This window comes from Hylobates moloch, unplaced genomic scaffold (assembly GCF_009828535.3).
Source record: "Hylobates moloch isolate HMO894 unplaced genomic scaffold, HMol_V3 SCAFFOLD_19, whole genome shotgun sequence".
Taxonomy (NCBI): domain Eukaryota; kingdom Metazoa; phylum Chordata; class Mammalia; order Primates; family Hylobatidae; genus Hylobates; species Hylobates moloch.
In genome coordinates, this window is record NW_026652294.1 from 41,010,868 (window position 1) to 41,031,191 (window position 20,324).

The following is a 20,324-nucleotide window of genomic DNA, read 5'->3' on the forward strand; positions in this document are numbered from 1 at the left end:
TTCCCAGCACTTTGAGAGGCTGAGGCTGGTGGATCACCTGAGATCAGGAGTTTGAGACCAGCCTGGCCAACCTGGTGAAATCCCATCTTTACTAAAAATACAAAATTAGCCGGGCGTGGTGGTCGGCACCTGTAATCCCAGCTACTCGGGAGGCTGAGGCAGGAGAAATCCCTTAAAACCCGGAGGCAGAGGTTGCAGTGAGCTGAGATCGTGCCACTGCACTGCAGCCTGGGTGACACAGTGAGACTCTGTCTCACAAAAAAAAAAAAAAAAAAAAAAAGAACGGTTTCTAAAGGATGCCAAGAAAGTCATAAACGCCCACCATGCCCACACATGCCTGTTTTTAATGACACTTTTATTGCAATATAATTCACATATCATTATATTCACCCTCTAAAAGCATATAATATAATGGTTTTTGGTATAGTCACAGAGTTGTATAACCTGCACCACTACCTAATTTTAAAACATTTTTATTGTCTCAAAAAGAAACCCTGTACCTATCAGCAGTCACTCTCTATGAACTCCAGCCCCAAGAAACCACCAGGGTAGTTTTCTGTGGATTTCTCTATTCTAGGCATTTCATATAAACAGAATCATATGGCACACGGCTTTTTGTGTCTAGCTTCGACTTGCTGTGATGTTTTCAAGGTTCATCCGCATTGTAGCATGTATCAGCCAGTACCTTCATTCATTTTTATGGCTGAATAATATTCCATTGTATGGATAAAACCACATTTTGTTCATCCATCCATCAGTTGATGGGCATTTTGGTTGCTGCTGGCCATAATAAATAACGCTCCTCTGAACTGAACATGCATGTACAGGTTTTTGTGTGGACATGTGTTTCCAATTTTCTTGGGTATACAGCTAGGAGTGGAATATTCTGGGTCACCGAATATTCTAGAAGATTTCTGGATCCTATTCTACACATTTATTTTTGTTCCAGTTCCATATCTGAACCACATGCTGCTAATCACTGACTCCACCTAACAGACAGTGAGGAACGCTCTCACACTGTTTACCAATAAACAGTCTTGCAAAGTAACTCAACTTCCTAGAATAGAGCAAACAACAAAATCTGTCTCTTTTGTCTTTTTGCTTGTGTGGGTCTTCAACTTCATACTAGCGGTGTGACTGACTTTAAGCCACTTGGCATTTGCCACAAATAGGAGATTACTGGCCTTAAACACTGGTGAAAAATGAGGGGTGTGTTATGCACGTAAGTATTACCTAAACATTACACATTAGAACGGATATCCTGGAAGAGAAAACAAAACCCACACAGAAGCGGATTAATAGGAAGCTTTAAGCTCTAACAGCCTTCCACTAAGAATCCATTAAAGAAAAATAATAAAGCCAAAATTAGGCTTTATATAAATTATGCTGGCGCTCTCTCTCTCTCTCACACTCACACACACATACGCACATGCGCACATGCACACAACCCTAATTTAATCAACCAAATGTGCCACATGCACATCTTTTTAGTCTCACATTTGCTCAACACAGATGGACAGAAGAAAATAGATGGATGCTTTTGGGAATAGAACCTTCTCAGAGTAACTTTTATTAACACGGAATTATCAGGGCCGTTCATTCTATTTGGGGAGTTAGAAAAGGATCCAATTATTTGTAACAAAGAAAAGTTAAAAGTGTTCTGCTGGAAAACTTATCCAGAAACTCACTTTAGTTCCTGGCATAATAAAGTTAAATGGGAATCCACTCATTTAAAGAAAAATTAAAGCAAGAAATCAAGAAAATTACTATTTGGCAAAGGAATCCAAAAGCTCACATCCTGGTTTAGCCCTCCAAGCTTCGCTCACAAACATAATAACACATTTATGGATATAGATTCTTCATCAAAAGAGCTTAAAAGGCTGAGTGTGGTACTCATGCCTGTAATCCCAACATTTTGGGAGGCCAAGATAGGAGGATTGCTTGAGCCCAGAGTTCAAGACCAGCCTGGGCAATATAGCAAGACCCCTTCTCCAAAAAAAAAAAAAAAAGACTTTTTTTTTTTTTTTTTCCAGTACCCTGGTGTGGTGACATGTGCCCGTGGTCCCAGCTACTTGGAAGGCTAAGGTGGGAGGATTACTTGAGCCCGGGAGGTCAACTCAAAAAATAAAAAAGTAAAGCTTAAAAGCAATTTTCAACTCTCTTGGATTTGGGTTCATGCTTTAATAAGATGCACAGGTTTCCCTTAAAAAATTGTTATTTCAGATTATTTTTCTTTATCTACTAATCCACAAACTCAGTTATTCTCATTCCAACTTAAGTCACTGCCACCCATGCCCATTCCTCCAAATACTGAGGCAAAAAAGAAAAGATTAGAAGACTGGGCAGTCTGGTCACAGCTTGGCTTATAAATGACCAGATAACTTGGATCAAGTCCCTTTACCACGTAGGGACTTCATTTCCGTATGTGTAAAACAAACAGGTTCTATTTCTTTTTTCTTTTTTCTTTCTTTTTTTTGGAGTCTCCCTCTGTCGCCCAGGCTGGAGTGCAGTGGCGCAATCTTGGCTCACTGCAAGCTCCGCCTCCTGGGTTCACGCCATTCTCCTGCCTCAGCCTCCAGAGTAGCTGGGACTACAGGCGCCCGCCACCACGCCCGGCTACATTTTTGTATTTTTTTTTAGTAGAGATGGGGTTTCACCGTGTTAGCCAGGATGGTCTTGATCTCCTGACCTGGTGATCCGCCCGCCTCAGCCTCCCAAAGTGCTGGGTTTACAGGCATGAGCCAACGCGCCCAGCCTGGTTCTATTTCTTAAACCAGGTATTGTCAAACTTTTTCTGTTAAGGGTCAGAGAGTAAATATTTCCACTTTGTGAGCCACGTGGTCTCTGCTGCAACTAGATACTCCTCAACGTATGACAGGGCTATATACTGAGAAACCCATTGTAACTTGCAAATATTGTATGTCAAAAATACGTGTATTACACTAAACTACTGAATGCTATAGCTTCGCCTCACCTACCTTAGACGTGCTCAGAACACTTCCGTTAGCCTACAGTTGGGCAAAATCATCTATCATAAAGCTTATTTTGTAGTAAAGTGTTATATATCTCTTGTAATTTACTGAATACTGAACTAAAGTACAGTTTCTAGTGAATGAGTATCACTTTTACACCAAGTCAGATCGTTAAGGCCAACCATTTTAGGTTGGAGACAGCTTGTACTCAGCTCTACAATCTCTGTGCAAAACCAGCCGTAGACAATATGTAAACAAAAGGGCATGGCTGTGTTCCAATAGAAAGCTTCATTTACAAAAACAGCTGTGAGTTGAATTTGGCCCATGGGCCACAGTTTGCCAACCCCTGTGTTAGAGGATTTAGAAGCTTCCACCTAGGATGATTACGAAGCAAAATCACCGGCCTCTGCAACCCACTTTTATGAAAGATCAAGTTATCAAGGTCTGAGAGAGGAGACAGATGCTCACCACAGCACTCAGTTCTAGGAGAGTCTCTGCCTAGGGACACAGACATTGGACTCTTCATAGTTCCATCAACCAGCCACCTTCTGTTTTGCTTGGTACCTCATTCATGCTCTGCTGACCACTGCCTTGGGCTTGGATAAAGCATCACTCTGGATAGTGGAATGTGGCTTTCTGAGAGGTTGGTAGGAGTCAGATGGTACGACCCAAATGTGTAGGGAAATAGCTGTGCAAGGGGAGGGGATTGGCCAGTGTGAAATAGGAGACAAGAGGGAGGTGAGCAGATAAAACATCTCTGCTTTCCTGCGGACTACTCCAGGGCATGGCTCCTCCTTGCAGCCCTTCCAGAAGTGAACATATTCACTAAGTGACCAGCTGGGACTCTGCATTTCACTGTCAAACACCAGCCAGCATCACTTGGCCTTGTTCTTTGGCTTTCCTTCCCTTGCACACCTACCCTCACCACTCCGTACCAATACCTCCTAAATAAGGTGTTAACACTCAATCCTTGCATCAGGCTCTGCTTTATAGTGGGGGAGAAAGGGTTAAGATATCATCTTAAATGGTACTTTTTTTAAAAAAATGAATGATATAGATAAAACTACTGGATTTAGAGTACACAAAGATTAAGAAATAAGAAGTAAAATCTTGACTAATATATTAAACTAAACCAATCTTGGCCATCCATACTGGCTTCAAATACTCCTAATGTCCAAATGGTAAAATGTATCCTAAATAATATCTAAAAGGTCAGCATCTCTCCAAAAAGAGGGCCTGAATACCTATGACTATATTAAGTGAGGAAGCATGCATGCCTGGCCTTCCCATTATATTTTTATTTTATTTATTTATTTGAGACAGTGTCTTGCTCTGTCACCCAGGCTGGAGAGCGATGGTGCAATTTCAGTTCATTGCAACCTCCGCCTCCTGGGCTCAAGTGATCCTTCCACCTCAGCCTCCCAAGTAGCTGGGACTACAGGTGTGCACCACCACGCCCAGCTAATTTTTGTATTTTTAATAGAGACAGGGCTTCACCATGGTCCCCAGGCTGGTCTCCAGCTCCTGGGCTCAAGTGATCTGCCCACCTCAGCCTCCCAAAGTGCTGGATTACAGGTGAGAGCCACCACACCCAGCCGACCTTTCAATTATAAATGGAGCAAAAAATGTTGTGCTATATCTCTTGAAATATAATTATTTGTTGTATAAGTAAGAGGTCCCTGTCATGGTCTGAATGTTTGTGTCCCCTCCAAATTCACATGTTGAAACCTAATTCCCCATGTGACAGTATGAAGAGGCGGCGCTTTTAGGAGGTGACTAAGTCATGCAGGCTCCACCATCATGGAGTTAGTGCCGTTAAAAGAGAAACCCAGGCCAGGCGCGGTGGCTCACACCTGTAATCCCAGCACTTTGGGAGGCCGAGGAGGGTGAATCACAAGGTCAGGAGATTGGACCATCCTGGCTAACACAGTGAAACTCCATCTCTACTAAAAAATACAAAAAATTAGCCAGGCATGGTGGCGGGCACCTATAGTTCCAGCTACTCGAGAGGCTGAGGCAGGAGAATCGCTTGAATCCAGGAGACGGAGGTTGTAGTGAGCCGAGATCGTGCCATTGCACTCCAGCCTGGGTGACAGAGCCTGACTCTGTTTCAAAAAAAAAAATAAAAAAAAAAAAAAGAGAAACCCAGAGGATCTTGTTTGTCCTTTCCACCACGTGAGAATGCAGCTGTCCTTATGAACCAGAAAGCAGGCCCACACCTGACACCAAATCTGCCAGCACCTTGATCCTGGACTTCCCATCCTCCTGAACTGTGATAAATAAATTTCCATTGTTTATAAGTCATCCGGTCTATGGTATTTTGTTAGTGCAGCCCGCACAGACTAAGACAGTCTCCTTAACACTAGCTGAGGTCCCTGGATGGGGTAGGCTATTGATAATAGCTCACTATCCCAAACTGTTAGCAATACAGTCAACTTTTGGTGGGAACAGAGAGCTTCCCTGGACAGCACAAGACAAGCAGTTTCCTGATACCAAAACCCCGGGAGTTCCTGGGGCTGAACTGAAGGCCACTCTGCATGATGAAATTTCCAGAGAGCCACAAGAAAGATGGGGACTTCCCAAAGTCCACGGAGCATGCTCTGATGGCGTTGGCAAGTTTATATGAAAGCAATGGCATTACTGCATTAACCACTGAAACTTCCTGTTAGCCATCTGGCCCAACGCCGTTTACTAAATAATCCGTGCTTTCCCCACTGATTTAAAACAACACTCTTATCATAAACCTGATCTATATTTCAGTCTGTCCCTGACTTCCCCTTCCTCACAATCTTCTCTCCCTTGCCTTTGATGACATTACCTTCTCCTGGATTCCTCATATCTCTGACAATTCCTTCAAAGTCTCCTTGGCTGCTGCCTTAAACCTGTGCTGCAAGGCCCCGGGTGATCTTCTATATCCTCATCACTTCACCTCTCTGCTGATGAAACGCAAATCCTGGGCCACCCTCTGTGGCTGGGCAGGTTGGTCACTGCGCAACAGCGGCCGGGCCAACGGGGCAAGGAGGGGCAAAATCCATTCTGCTCTCTGCATGCCACATGGCTCACCAAGTTCCCATCTCTAGCTCAGAAGTCCTCTAAGTCACACTGTAGCCATCCAAACGCCAGCCATCTCTCCCTGAACGCACCCCAGGGAACTACACACTCAGCATGGACTCATTTTTCTTTCTTCCTAACCTGTTCCTCCCTTGAATACCCTATACTCCCTATACTCACTGTACGGTCCCATCACACAAGGCAGAAAACCCGGAGGAATCCAAGCACTTCCAATCCCTGACCTGCCATAGCCACATCCTGTCTGACAGATTCTACCTCCTCCTCTCCAGCCACTGCTGTAGAATTGGAGTTTGACCTCATTATTTCTCCTCTCATTTAGTCTGTCGGCCTCCATGCTCACCGGCCTTAAAGCCTTCGCTCTGCTGCACAAGCAGCCTTGCCACAATATTCTGATCATGTCACGCCACCGCCTGGAAATTTCCCATGGATTCCTGCTGCCTACAGGATAAAGACTTGACTCCTCAAAATGCCCCAAGGCCCCTGACTCTCTCTCTCACCTCTTTGTTCTTTAACCAATGCCAAACACATCGGCTGTTTTTCTCTCCTGCCTGGTCTTTACTCATGCTGTAACCTTGGCTTGGAATGCCTGAGTCAAGGCTGCCCCCTCCTCCTGCAAAGACTTGGTTGATACCCAGATAAAGTTGACTACTCCCTTCCTCAAGCCCCCAGATTTCCGCATGAATACTTGTAACACTTACAGGTTTATATTTGTCTCTGGCCCTATTCGAACTGCAGGCTCTGAGATCACAGACAGCATCTAGTTTGATTTTGGATCCCCAGAGCCTGGCTCAGTGGCTAGCACTGTGACAGCCTCATCCATAAAATCCTAAATGGATGTGAAAATAAGCAGATTAGCCAGCCAGGCACGGTGGCTCACGCCTGTAATCCCAGCACTTTGGGAGGCCAAGGAGGGGCGGATCATGAGGTCAGGAATCAACACCATCCTGGCCATCATGGTGAAACTCTATCTCTACTAAAAAGACGAAAATTAGCTGGGCATGATGGCACATGCCTGTGATCCCAGCTACTCGGGAGGCTGAGGCAGGAGAATCATGTAAACCTGGGAGTCGGAGGTTTTGGTGAGCCAAGATCGCGCCACTGCACTCAGCCTGGCGACAGAGCGAGACTCTCAAAAAAAGAAAAGAAACAAAAAAAAGAAAACAAGCAGATTAGCCAAGGCAAGGTAACACAAATGTAAATTAGACTTTCAACTGGTTATAGGTGTAAAAATGGGGACAGAACACCTATTATCCCCAGGCACCCTCTGGAAAAGAAGAGATTAGGGATTAAGGGAGAAAGACAAGAAGTGTGTGGAAGAAAGGTAGAGAGACAAAGAGGAAGAGAAGAATGGCCTGCTTAGAACCGGGACCGCACTTTCTGGGCACCGGGCTAGCATGTGGATGAAATGCCACCTGGAGAGGGACAGAACAAAGACGCTTAAGCAAGGGGCCAGGCAGAAAGGCAGATGCAGCTGTCCCAGCAGTGAGGAGGCACAAGCTCAGGTGCCTCCAGGAGTCAGGAGGTAAGATAAACATGAGTGGCTATTCTCATAGATGCCTTCCTGCAGAAAGGCAGACAGATTAAAAAGTATTTAAAACATCCCTACAGCCAAACAAAACAAGTCTAAGAAACGATTCCAGAGGAGAATCAGAAAGATAGCTGCTTTCCTTCTCCCTTACACTCTAGAGCGAAATTATTAATATAATGTTCGAGGGCTGCGTGATCCCTACAAACACAGCTGACTCTTTGCCATCAATAAGACACTTCCCATCCCCTACCCCTTCCTTATCCTTCCCATCCTGCAGCTTCCTCCTCCAGGAAGCCTCTGCTGATTCCCCAGGGTCTCTCTGTGACATGCTCTAAAAAAACCCTGGACTCCTGCTTCACAACCCTTTCCTGATTGAATCAAATAGGTTTTCACTTAAAATCTGTTCCCACTATAAGAAGATAAACACTTCGAGGGCAGAGACTTTGTTCTTATTAAATCCCCAGTATCCAAGACTCACTCTGCCTGGTACATATTTGAGGCTCAACTATGTGTTGAATGAATGATTCAATCAAACAGATAAAACAATGAGTTAAGGCCGGGCCTGGTACCTCATGTAATCCCAGCACTTTGGGAAGCCGAGGCGGGCGGATCACAAGGCCAGGAGATCGAGACCATCCTGGCTAACACGGTGAAACCCCGTCTCTATTAAAAATATAAAAATTAGCCGGGCGTGGTGGCAGGCACCTGTAGTCCCAGATACTTGGGAGGCTGAGGCAGGAGAATAGCGTGAACCTGGGAGGTGGAGCTTGCAGTGAGCCGAGATAGCGCCACTGCAGTCCAGTCCAGGTGAAAGAGCGAGACTCCGTCTCAAAAAAAAAAAAAAAAAGAGCTAAACAAGTAATGAATAAAACTGGCATAAATCTAGAACGTAAGACCAAGGTAGGTGTTGGAATTATTTTTAGCATAAAAGAGGAGAGCCAAGCACAGTGGCTCATGCCTATAATCTCAGCACTTTGGGAAGCAGAAGCAGAAGCCAGAAGTTCGGGATCAGCCTAGGCAACATACTGAAACCCTGTCTCTACCAAAAAACAAACAAACAAACAAAAAACTGGTTTTAGGCATAGTGGCTCCTGCCTGTAATCCCAACACTGTGGAAGGTCAAGGCCAGTAGATTACTTGAGGCCAAGAATTCAAGACCACCCTGGGCAACATGGCAAAACATCTCTACAAAAAATAATAATAATAATACAAAAAGCCAGGTGGTACATGCCTGTAATCCCAGCTACTCAGGAGGCTGAGATGGGAGGGTTACTTAAGCCCAGGAAGTTAAGGCTGCAGTGAGCCATGATCGTGCCACTGCACTCTAGCCTGGGCAACAGAGTGAGACCCTGTCTCAAATAAATAAAAAATATAAAAAAATAAATCAGCCGGGCATGATGACACATGCCTGCAATCCTGCAATCCCAGCTACTTAGGGGGTTGAGATGGAAGGAGTGCTTGAGCCCAGGAGGTTGAGGCTGCAGTGAGCCATGATTGTGCCACTGTACTCCAGCCTGGGCAACAGAGTGAGACCCTGTCTAAAAAATAAATAAATAAATAAATAAATAAATAAATAAAAAGAGAGGAAGGGCAAATAGGACAAGTCCTCGTGGAGCCAACAGACAGCCTGAAGCAGGGACCAGCAGCTGTGGCCCAGGGCACCACCTGGTCAAACCGACTATCATATGGCCCAGTGAACCTGCCAACGAAAATCGTCTTTCACGTTTTATTTTGTATCTTTTTCTTGAGACAGAGTCTTGCTCTGTCACCAGGCTAGAGTGCAATGGTGTGATCTCCGCTCACTGCAACCTCCACCTCACGGGTTCAAGCGATTCTCCTGCCTCAGCCTCCCGGGTAGTTGGGGCTACAGGCACCCACCACCACACCTGGATAATTTTGATATTTTTAGTAGAGACGGGGTTTCACCATGTTGGCCAGGCTTGTCTGGAACTCCTGACCTCAAGTGATCCACCTGCCTCGGCCTCCCAAAGTGCTGGGATTACAGGCATGAGCCACCATACCCGGCCAGAACAATGATATTTTATAACACACACAAGTTATCTGAAATTCTCATTTTTGGATCCATAGATAAAGTTTTATTGGAACACAGCTACACTCATTTGTGTACCTATCATCCAGGGCTGCTTTCATGCTGCGACAGTAGAGCTGAGTGGCTGGGACGGAGACCACATGACCCTCAAAGCCTACATACTGACTACTTGGCCCTTTACAGAAAAAGTTCACCCCTGGCCTGAAGCCTCCGTGGGATCACTATATCCTAGGACGCATAAGAAAGCTGTCACCAGTGGTATCTGCTAAAGTCTGAGTCCCAGAAAAAAGCTGCCAGACACTGTCTATTGATATAAAATGTGACTTAAATTAATAGAGTGCTGGTGAAATTAACAGCATACCCATGCAATGGATTACTACACAGCTGTTTAAAAGAATGAGTTAGACTGAAATGTACAAAGTATAGAAAGAGGTCCACATACACTGTCAAAGTAACTTAAAGTACAAAATAGACAATATTTTCCAATTTATTTTAAAAAGAATACGTGTACATATGTTTAAAAGGTGAGACCGGGGATTATTTTTTATTTGAAATCCTTTTGTACTTATTGAATTTTGTACCCTGAAAATAAACTATTCTCTAACTTAAAAAAAGATAAAGATGCTGAAATTCAGAAAGCCATTTCCCCCCATGCCCCTTTGCAATAGAGTAGCTTATTTGGGACAATAATGGATCCAAATTATTCATATCCCCTGGCAACCTGACCTTCCAATAATTTGGATCCAATGATATCCCAAATAAGTGATGATCTCATGATCCTACGGTCCAAATTCTGTGTTTGGCAGATGGGTGCTGCATACATAGACACTCTTCTCTAAAATTTCAAGTCTCTGGTAACAGTACAAAGCTGCTCATGTGTTTGTTTTGAGGAAGTGTAAGATTAGAACGGTCAGAAATAGTCCTACTTCCCTTTTCCTAGAAACTTCATTATCTCTTCCACTAGACCACCCCTCTTGAGCCTGCGGAAGGTCAGGTTGCCAGGGGATACGAATAAACCAGCTGCCTTCTTTGTGTCTCTGCTAAACAGTAGCTGGCTCCCCTGTCACTAGGACCCCCTCCTGGTACAGGCTTATAATCATCAACTGTAGTAACAACACCCCCAGGTGGGAAGGGGTGGTCATGTAGTCAGGCAGGCACAGAGGAGTGAGAGGCCAAGGCTGAGCCAGCAGGTGGATTTGGGTACGATTTTCGTCTTCTGCCTTGGAACGCATGTCTATGATTCCCACTAAATCTAACTTTCCTTGGTTTAAATCCTGTCAGTTCTCTCATGGTAATTTCTTTGGGGAGTCACGGAGGTCAAGACACAGCTCTGTTTAGCTGGTTTGCCCTGTCCTGCCCTGCCCAAGACCACAGCCTGCAACAGTGCCCTCTGCTCACCTTGTTACAGAACCTGCCACGTGGTGCACCCCCTTTTATAAACCATCTACAGAAAACTTCTGGGGATCCTGGGGTCATTTGAAGGCCCAGGGGGTCCCTAATTATTGGGGGCATTGAGGTGTGGTCCTATTCAACTCAGAAATGAACATGGAACCTGTACTATTTGATGGGATAAATAACCCATAAGTACCCCCGGCATTTCCCAAAGAACATCCAGAGAAATGCCAGCCAGTGAGATACTTAAGGAAAAAGATGACATTGTAGTGAAATTAGGGAAACCTCGCATTTGCAATCCCTGTATTGAAACTTCAAGATTATTAAAACCTTCAAAATTCCAAGACATCATGCAGTGGCTTCGCCTCGTTCATTTTATTCAAGCCAGCTGTTGACCATAGAACCTTTTGAGATACCTTTCAGAAAACACAGCCCCAGACAAACAGGTTGGGTTTAACACAGACACCCAGGGTGGACGTGAGGGTCCAAAGAAGACTCAAACCATAAAGGGCAGCCTTCCTTCCAAGATAATCCCAGAACTACAGACCCAGACTTGCACCCCTACCACCCAGCACAGTGGGAGGAGTAAGACTCTACTGCAGCCCCTGAGCATAGACTTAAGAAGAAAAAACCCCCAAACAGAGAGGTGAAGAAGGGAGAAAAAACCTGCCCCTCTAGAGAGCCAGAATGCCAGGGGGTTGGTGCAGGATGCTCCCCCGAGCGGGACTCACCATTGGTGGTCGTGTTGACATAGTACCGCCGGCCCTGAGGCGACAGGTAGCTTTGCCAGCCAGGTGGAAGGATGACCGTCTGGCTTTCTTCTCCCGGCGGAGGGGGGACCATTCCAGGCTTCTGTTGGAGAAGAAAGAGAAGTCACACCCATTTGGCATTTTTGCAAGAGTTTTTAAACCAGTAAGGCAGAGGCTGATGAATTCACCCTAGAGTAGCGTGACATTGGGAAGTCTGTGGCCCATAAACCCCTGAGGTCAGAGGCAGCACACACGTGATCTCAGGGGTTGCGTGAGCGGTGAGAAGCACCTGAGTGTTCAGAGCCCCTGCACAGGGGACAGCTCCTCTGGGAGCAGAGAGGAAAATGCCATTCAGCTAATGGAGCTGGACTTTCTCCGCTGCCCCCTAGAAAATCACTCATAGGCTGCTCCGCTTGCAAGGGGGCCCTGTCACTCCACCAGCTCCCATTGTGAAATCTGAAGCCTGAAATTCCCAGACCACGAAGCACAGCAGCAGACAAGGCCCCAGGCTTGCTGTGCAAACCTAGCAGAAGTAATTAATGCAAGTCATCCCACAGCGAGATGCAAAACATTCTACAATAATGCCGAGAATCCATGAAGAGCTGGATGGAGCTTCTCTCGCCAAGGGTCCAGATCACTCTGGCAAAAAGAACTAGGACTCGGAGACAGAGCAGACGCTGACTTCCCACTGTACGCATTTATGTGTAGTTTAATTCTTTTAAACATGTATACAGTTACTTTTCATTAAAAAACAAATCAGAGAAAAATGTATATGACATATAAAGAAACTAGATATCAAGTAGACAGATGCTAAAAACAAACAGCCATGGCCGGGCACGGTGGCTCACGTCTGTAATCCCAGCACTTTGGGAGGCCGAGGCGGGCGGATTGCCTAAGCTCAGGAGTTCGTGACCAGCCTGGGCAACATGGTGAAACCCCACCTCTACTAAAAATACAAAAAATCAGCCAGGCAGTGGCTGCGTGCGCCTGTAGTCCTAGGTACTCGGGAGGCTGAGGCAAGAGAAGTGCTTGAACCTAGGAGGCGGAGGTTGCAGTGAGCAGAGATCACACCACTGCACTCCAGCCTGGGCGAAAGAGCGAGAGTCCGTCTCAGAACAAACAAACAAAAATATAAAAAACAAACAAACAAACAAAAAAACAGCCATGATCCCTGGGTGCTGGGATTACAGGCAATTATTATACTCTCCTTTCTACATATCTGTTCCCCCTAAATTATCTCCCATAAACACAGAAATAAAAGTTGTTAGCTAAAGAACATTTTAAAATTAGGACAGAGAGTCCAAATTAGCCCACAAGATTGCTGTGCCTTTTGAAGTAAATTGATTAAAATCAGAATTCTAGCCACACGAAGAGAGTAGCCATGAATTTCTCAGCAAAGCCAAGGGCTGTTCACAAACAGTAAAGGTAATCGGCTCCCAAATGTCCTCAGTATCCCCCAGCTGTGCCCATAGTGGTGGTCCCTGGTGACTCCCGCTTAGGAAAACAAGGTAACAGAATGAAAGAGAGGAGCAGAGACACACAGCTCCCAGGCTGCTCTCACGCCTTGTGAAGGTTGCAAAACCATGTGCCGCGGCTTCCCGTAGTGCCTTGCATGTCATCGGAGAGAACGAGTAAATCTGAGCTGCTCAGGGACTTTGAGTAAAAACAGCCTCCCTTCTGCCCTCTGCGTAGCTGCGGTGTAAGTTTCATAATGAATTTTCACAACTTAATTAAAAGCTTTCCCCTATGCCCTGGACACGCCGTCTCCTACACCTGCTAACCTGCAGAGCCCGTTTGATTCCGTATGGAAGACTGTCTTCTAAGAAAGCAGGAGACAGTGAGGTGGACAGCAGCCAGGCTCAACACGGTGTGGCATCCCACCAGGGTCCCAGGTTGCTGTCTCACCAGTACGTCCAGTAAGCACAAGCCCACATCTGGGCAGGTTTACCTGGGCCTCCTCACTGCTTTGGCCTCTCCAGGATTGGAAGATAGCCAACATACATGCAAGACAAATAGGATTATAACAAGGTGCGTGTGTGTGTGCGTGCGCGCGTGCATGTTGAGAGAAAGAAGTATCCCATGCACAGGAGATGTACATTCTGTCCAATAGGATTGGGAATAAAGTCGGCATGGGTGGGTGGTCAGGGGATTAAAAATGAGGGTTAGGGCCAGGTGCAATGGCTCATGCTTGTAATCCTAGCACTTTGGGAGGCCGAGGTGGAAGAATGGCTTGAGCCCAGAAGTTTGAGACCAGCCTGAGCAATATAGGAAGACTCTGTCCGCAAATAATTTTTAAAATTAGCCGGGTGTGGTGGCATACGCCTGTGGTCCCAGCTACTTAGGAGGCTGAGGTGGAAGGATTGCCTGAGCCTAGGAGGTTGTTGCAGTGAGCTGTGATCGCACCACTGCACTCCAGCCTGGGTGACAGAGTGAGACCCTGTCTCAAAACAAAGAACAAAAAAATACAACTACAGGCATGAGTGTTTGATGAAAGAGATTCTAGAACCAGAGGGGCAAGATGCCAGGTGTCCTCTCCTTGAGTGAAATATTCTAGTTTCTCCTTCAATTAAACGTGGGAAAGCCATATTGGTACTTATCCAAATAACTTGGGAGGAAATGGGAAGGATCAAATGTTGACATGGTCAGAAAAGGGGTGCAGAGACAGGAACCCATAGGCACAGTGAAAACAGCCCTCAGGCTCAGCCTTCAGTGCCAATCCTGCCTGTGGACCGCTTGACAGCCATGTGACCACAGGCTACTGACTCACCAGGCTATTCTCGAATCTGTGAAATGAAGGGTGATAATATGAGCTCAGTTGTGGAAGACACTGGAGAGGGTAACAATACACAACTCAGCACCTAGGGCAGCGCTCGACCCGAAGAATGCGCAACGAATGGGGGTTTCCGCTGGAAGGGCTTCACGCAGTCTGTCTACGGCGATACCGACCTCCACCCTAGCCTCACCATCCCTCTGTCTGAAATGTCACCATCAACAGTCACTTCTCTGAGGTTTCTGTTTCCAATACTACCCGACTTGAACGGCAAACACCTGCTGGGGAGGTTAACAGCTTGAGAGCTGGCCAGTGCGTTCTGGTGAGAGGGCTGGGCAGTGAGGAGACCACTCCCTACAGGAGGTGGACAGCCAGTGGACCCAACCCGTGACCCTCAGTGTCCCACCCAGGAAAGAGCAATAATGATGCCGTCCCTTCTCTGCAAGGCACTGATAACCACGGAGGTCTCCTGCAACGAGGAAATTCAGGACCTTACAGAAGGTGGGAGGCACCCTGATACTGAGCCGTGAAGGGCCATGAGATGCTGAAAGAGGGGAGGAGGAGGGCACTGGGGCCACCAGGCTCATCTCCTAATGTGGCTCATGTGGCAAAGGTGGTCTCCACATCTCCCTCCTGCAGGGCCACGCTCTGCCTCCATCTCCGGAGGCAGCCAGAGTCCCATCACCTTTCTCTTCTCTTAGAAAGGAGTTCCTCCTGATGGCTGACTTTAAACAACTCAGAAGTCAAAAGACATGGAGACAACCGGGTATAGACACAAACACCTAGAAACACGCAGTTAAACAAAAATTGGTACACGGATGCTCATAGCAATACCGTTTGTAATGGCCAAAAAGTGGAAACAACTCAAATCCCCACCAACAGATGGATGGATAGTGTAGTACAGCCACACAATGGAATATTATTCAGAAAGTAAAAAAAAATGGAGCCGTGATACATGCTACAATATGGATACACCTTGAATACATTATGCTAAGTGAATGGAGCCAGACACAAAAGACCACATATTGTATGATTTCATTCAATGAAATGCCCAGAATGGGCAGAGCCATAGAGACAGAAATAGATTCGTCTTTTCCAGCGGCCTGGGGAGGGGAGAATGGGTACAAGTTTTCCCTTTGGGGTGATGACAATGTTCCGAACTGGATCGTGGTAATGGTTGCACAATATCATGAATACATAAATATATCACTGATGGTAAATATTTTGTCATGTGTATTGTACCACAATTAAAGAATTCTTTTGGCTGGGCACGGTGGCTCACGCCTGTAATCCCAGCCCTTTGGGAGGCCAAGGCGGGTGGATTACCTGAGGTCAGGAGTTCGAGACCAGCCTGGCCAACCTGGTGAAACCCTGTGTCTACTAAAAATACAAAAATTAGCTGGGCATGGTGGCAGGTGCCTATAATCCCAGCTACTCAGGAGGCTGAAGCAGAAAAATCACTTGAACCCAAGAGGCGGTTGCCGTGAGCCAAGATCGCGCCGTTGTACTCCAGCCTGGGTGACAGAGTGAGACTCTGTTTCAAAAATAAAGACAAAATTTAAAAATAAAAAAAATGTTTAAAGATGTGGCGAAGGCAGAAGTTAGACCTCCCTACCTTTAAGTCCTCACTTAAGGGCCAACAGCACCAGCATTACCTCACCCTTCACGGCCACGGAGCGGCAGGAGCAGCCGGCCCCCAGGCATCCAGAGGATACAGTGTGCATAACCACCCAATAATTAAGGTCTCTCTCAATCTTATTCTTCTAATTAGTTTCCTTCCAAGTTAAATCCTTCCCTTCTCTTCCTTAGTCCTGTGGCTTTTTCCCTTCAATTCTGTCAGCACTTTCCCATGGGAATTGTACTAGAAGCAGAGGTGACACAGGTCCGGGGGTTGGGGACAGACCCCACCTGGAAGGAACAAGATCAGAGGTAGCAGGAGTGGGGGTGGGGGAAAATGAAGGAAGTTTTTTCTAACTCAGAAATTCTTTACCTAATACAGGGTGTCTTTGTGGGAATAATAAAACGTGGCCTCTTCCTCTGAAAGGGACCATCCCTTGGCCAGAGTGCAAGGACAGGCTTCAGTCCCTCTCCATCAACCCTCACCTGGGCCTCCTTGTTCAGTAGGCAATCTGCTCAATGATATATACGGAAAGTGCATCCTCTAAGAATCTGAGGAAGGCTATGGATCTTCTGTCCCCGAAAATGGGTGCACATACACACACACACACACACGCTATTTCATATGTAATATCAGGAGGTTTCTACACTACTTCAGAACCCTACTCTAGAAAGGACTCAAGAAGTATCTGAGCTCAGATCCATTTGTACCCATCGATAATGACTTTTTACCAGTCACCAAATATCTATAATGCATGCCAGACTGGACTGGGTGCTTTAGACAATCAGCTACTCGTCACAACAAGCCTGTCTCATAGATGGCATTTATCCCCACTTTAAAACAAGGCATCTGAGACGCAGAGGGTTTAATAACTTGCCCAGTGTGGCACAGTTAATTAAATAGGAAAAACAAACTGCCTAAAAATATCAGCTGGTGAGATGCAGCGACTCGTGCCTGTAATCCCAGCATTTTGGGAGGCCGAGGCAGGAGGAATTGCTTGAGGCCAGGAGTTCAAGGGCAGCCTGGGCAATGTAGCAAGACCCCATCTCTACACAAAATTAATTAATTAATTAAAATAATAGCTTTGTTCTAGAGACTTCTATCCAGTTCCCTTAAAGTTGGGCTGCATCTCTCCCCAGCTACACCTCCTCAGCTCCATTTCCTCACTGAGACCACCTGACACCCCAGCTCCTTCCCAAAGAGGATGACAACTCAAGCCTGATCCTCCTGCTTGTCTCCCAGTCCCCAAGTGAGCATATGATGTGCAAAAATATCACCGCCCGCGTCCAGGCCGTCACGTTCCCTAGCTGTAGGCTGACTTCCTTGTCTCTTTATTTAAAAAAACAACGCAACCCCCAAAATTTTCCCCTTAATGGTGGCTACTGATTCCTCCTTTAAAAAAAAACAACAAAAAAAAAGGCAGGCAAGCAAAGTCACCCAGAGATTACAGAGATCAAAAACAAATGACCCTACAGCAGTGTTTCTCAAAGTATGGTCACTGTGGGCCACCTCACCAGTCACCTGGGATGTGAGTGCAAGTGCACACTCTCAGGCCTGACTCAATGTCCAGAGCAGCCTGGGAGGCTGCATTTCTAACAATGATCCTGGGTGAGTCCTGTGTCCGTTGGAGCATTAGAGGCAGCAACTGAGAAAAAACATCACTTCTGAAACGAAAACCGAGATCATAGAATTTTTATAAGCATGATTTGTAAAAAGACAGTGTTGGGCTGCACAGTGACTTATTAAAGAAAAAGATTCTGTCCCACTGCCCCAAACCCTTCAAATAAACTATTTAACAGACAGTGGAGGTTGTCTCTGCAGCCTCCAGGCGGGTACAGACCCCGCTACTCCGCTCCCTACCGCTCCCACCACGCTTCAAGCTCAAGTTCAACCTGGGTGCCACCTCCACCTCCGGGACTCTCTCCCCCTCCAGAGGCTTCTGAGAACACCTGACTCTTACCTTCTCCTAAAGCCGTGAGCAAACGCTACTTGCTGGCGTTAATGGGTGGTCGTCAGACACTCGCTTTAGCAGCCAGATCAGATGGTTTTAAGGTCTCCCACTCTGCGTCCTCTCACACCCCAAACCCAGAAGCAATAGGAGCTCTAAAGAAAAGCATATCCACAGGGCCCCACACCCCCACTCCCCCCACACCCAGATCTATATATAACAGCTCTGAAGTTGTCAGCCTAACGAGCCATTTTCTGGCAGACCCGTTGCTATGGCAATGCTTGCTAATGAGCCCAGTGCCGTGATTGGCACTGCTTGAAGGCTCCTCCACAAAGGACTCTCCAGCAAGTTCTCTCTTCCCCAACCATGGAGGCAGCCGGACACCCAGAAGCAGCCAGGGCATGGCTGAGCACGCCTGGGAGGGTTGAGTCCCGGTGTAGTCCTGGACTCAGCAGCCAGAAGTGGCCCCACTGCCAGCTCTGCACTCCTCAGGGAGTCAACCAATTACTAATGGGGCTGCCAGGGCCCACCAGGAAGATCAAGACCCAGCAGGGCTGGAGACTGGCAATTCACTCCCACGTCATGCCTTCCTGGTGGACACCTGTTTAGGTGGGCAGACTCCTACACAGAGCTGGGAACAGCTACCCCAGAAGGATACTCTCCTCCAGCTCTGGGTTAAGACACAAATCAAGCAACAGTGACATCACCAGCCCCAAAGTCTGTGCCTCTAAGAATACTGGGCGCATTTCCTGTCTCACAGGTGAAAGTATTGCTCTCCCCAACTCCAGCAGCCTTTCTAGCCATACTCAGAAATTTCAGTGCACAGAAAATAGTAGGGGACCCCTGGCAACATCACAACACATCCCGAGGACTGCAGTCTTTACCCAGTAGTTATGCAGGAGACAGGCTGGACCCCGGCAGAGTCTTCATTTTCTTCTAAAGGTCGGAGATTCAGAGACTTGGCCTGGAAGGAGGAGGTTGGGGGAGCTGCCATATCAACAAAGAAACAGACTATAAGATTCGGGAAGACAGGGCCATGTCCCTATCCCTCTTTTCATAGCTTTAATCTCAGCACAGTGCCCAAAACGATGAATGAATGAATGAATGAATGAATGAAAACTGAGAATTGTAGTAGGAACTAGGCTTCAGAAACATTTGAGGAGGCTATTTCACCAAAAAAGCAGACAGGGAATAGGAGTGGGAGGAAGAGAAGGTATGTGTGCCCCACCTGTGAACAAATCCCAGCTCTTAATGGATCTATTGGATGGCCTCTGCTATGGTTTGAATGTGTCCTCTCCAAAATTCAGGTGTTGGCAACATGGTAGGATTAACAGGTGGGACCTTTAAGAGGTGATCAGCCCATGAGGGCGCCTCCTTCAGTGGGATTGAGGCTCTTATCAAAGCAGCTTCACACGGCATTCACTAGCTTGCCCTTCTGCCTTCCACCACGTAAGGACATGCTATTCCTTTATCTGGCAGACACAGCAACATGGTGCCATCTTGGAGGCAGACAACAGCCCTCACCAGACAACAGAACCTGCCAACACCTTGATCTTGGAACTTCCCCGTCTCCAGAACTGTGAGAAAGCCCTGTTCTTGAACTAGGCACTGTGGCTTGTGCCTATAATCCCAGCTACGCAGGAGGTTTGCTTGAGGCCAGGAGTTCAAGGCAAGCCTAGACAGCATAGTGAGACCCCACCGCCCCCCTATCTCTTCAAAAATTAAGTTTTTTTTGGATGGACTCTCACTCTGTCGCCAGGCTGGAGTGCAGTGGCACGATCTTGGCTCACTGCAACCTCTGCCTCCCAGGTTCAAACAATTATCTTGCCTCAGCCTCCCAAGTAGCTGGGATTACAGGCATGCGCCACCACACCCAGCTAATTTTTGTATTTTGTTTTGTTTTGAACCTAGGAGGTGGAGATTGCAGTGAGCCGAGATCATGCCACTGCACTCCAGCCTGGGTGACAGAGCGAGACTCCATCTCAAAAAAAAAATAAATAAATAAATAAAAAATAATAATAATTATATACACCAGAAAAGATCAAGAGACAGGAGGAACACTAAGATCATGAGAACACTGAGGGAGATGGAAACAAAATACTGCCCTTCCTCCCACCCCATAATGAAGTATCCGTGTCCTGTTGTCCCTCCTGCCAAACATCAGGTATCAGGCACCTGCCCAGTTGGCATCCATCCTCTGTCCTTGCTTCTCGTGTCCACCCTTG

General features: G+C 46.6%; 1 protein-coding gene across 7 annotated transcripts in view; it reads right to left on the minus strand.

The window, feature by feature from the left end:
- The window catches only part of GAS7 (growth arrest specific 7), a 279,805-nt gene that overhangs the window by 89,047 nt on the left and 170,434 nt on the right, over positions 1-20,324 (minus strand). For 5 of the 7 annotated variants that reach the window (XM_032139667.2, XM_032139670.2, XM_032139673.2 and 2 more), the window contains exon 2: positions 11,746-11,866. In XM_032139667.2, coding sequence (XP_031995558.1) covers positions 11,746-11,866 — 121 coding nt within the window. Of the gene's footprint in view, positions 1-11,745; positions 11,867-18,111; positions 18,257-18,983; positions 19,051-20,324 lie in introns of those variants that run through there. The other 2 variants (XM_032139672.2, XM_032139669.2) reach the window with 2 other exon arrangements.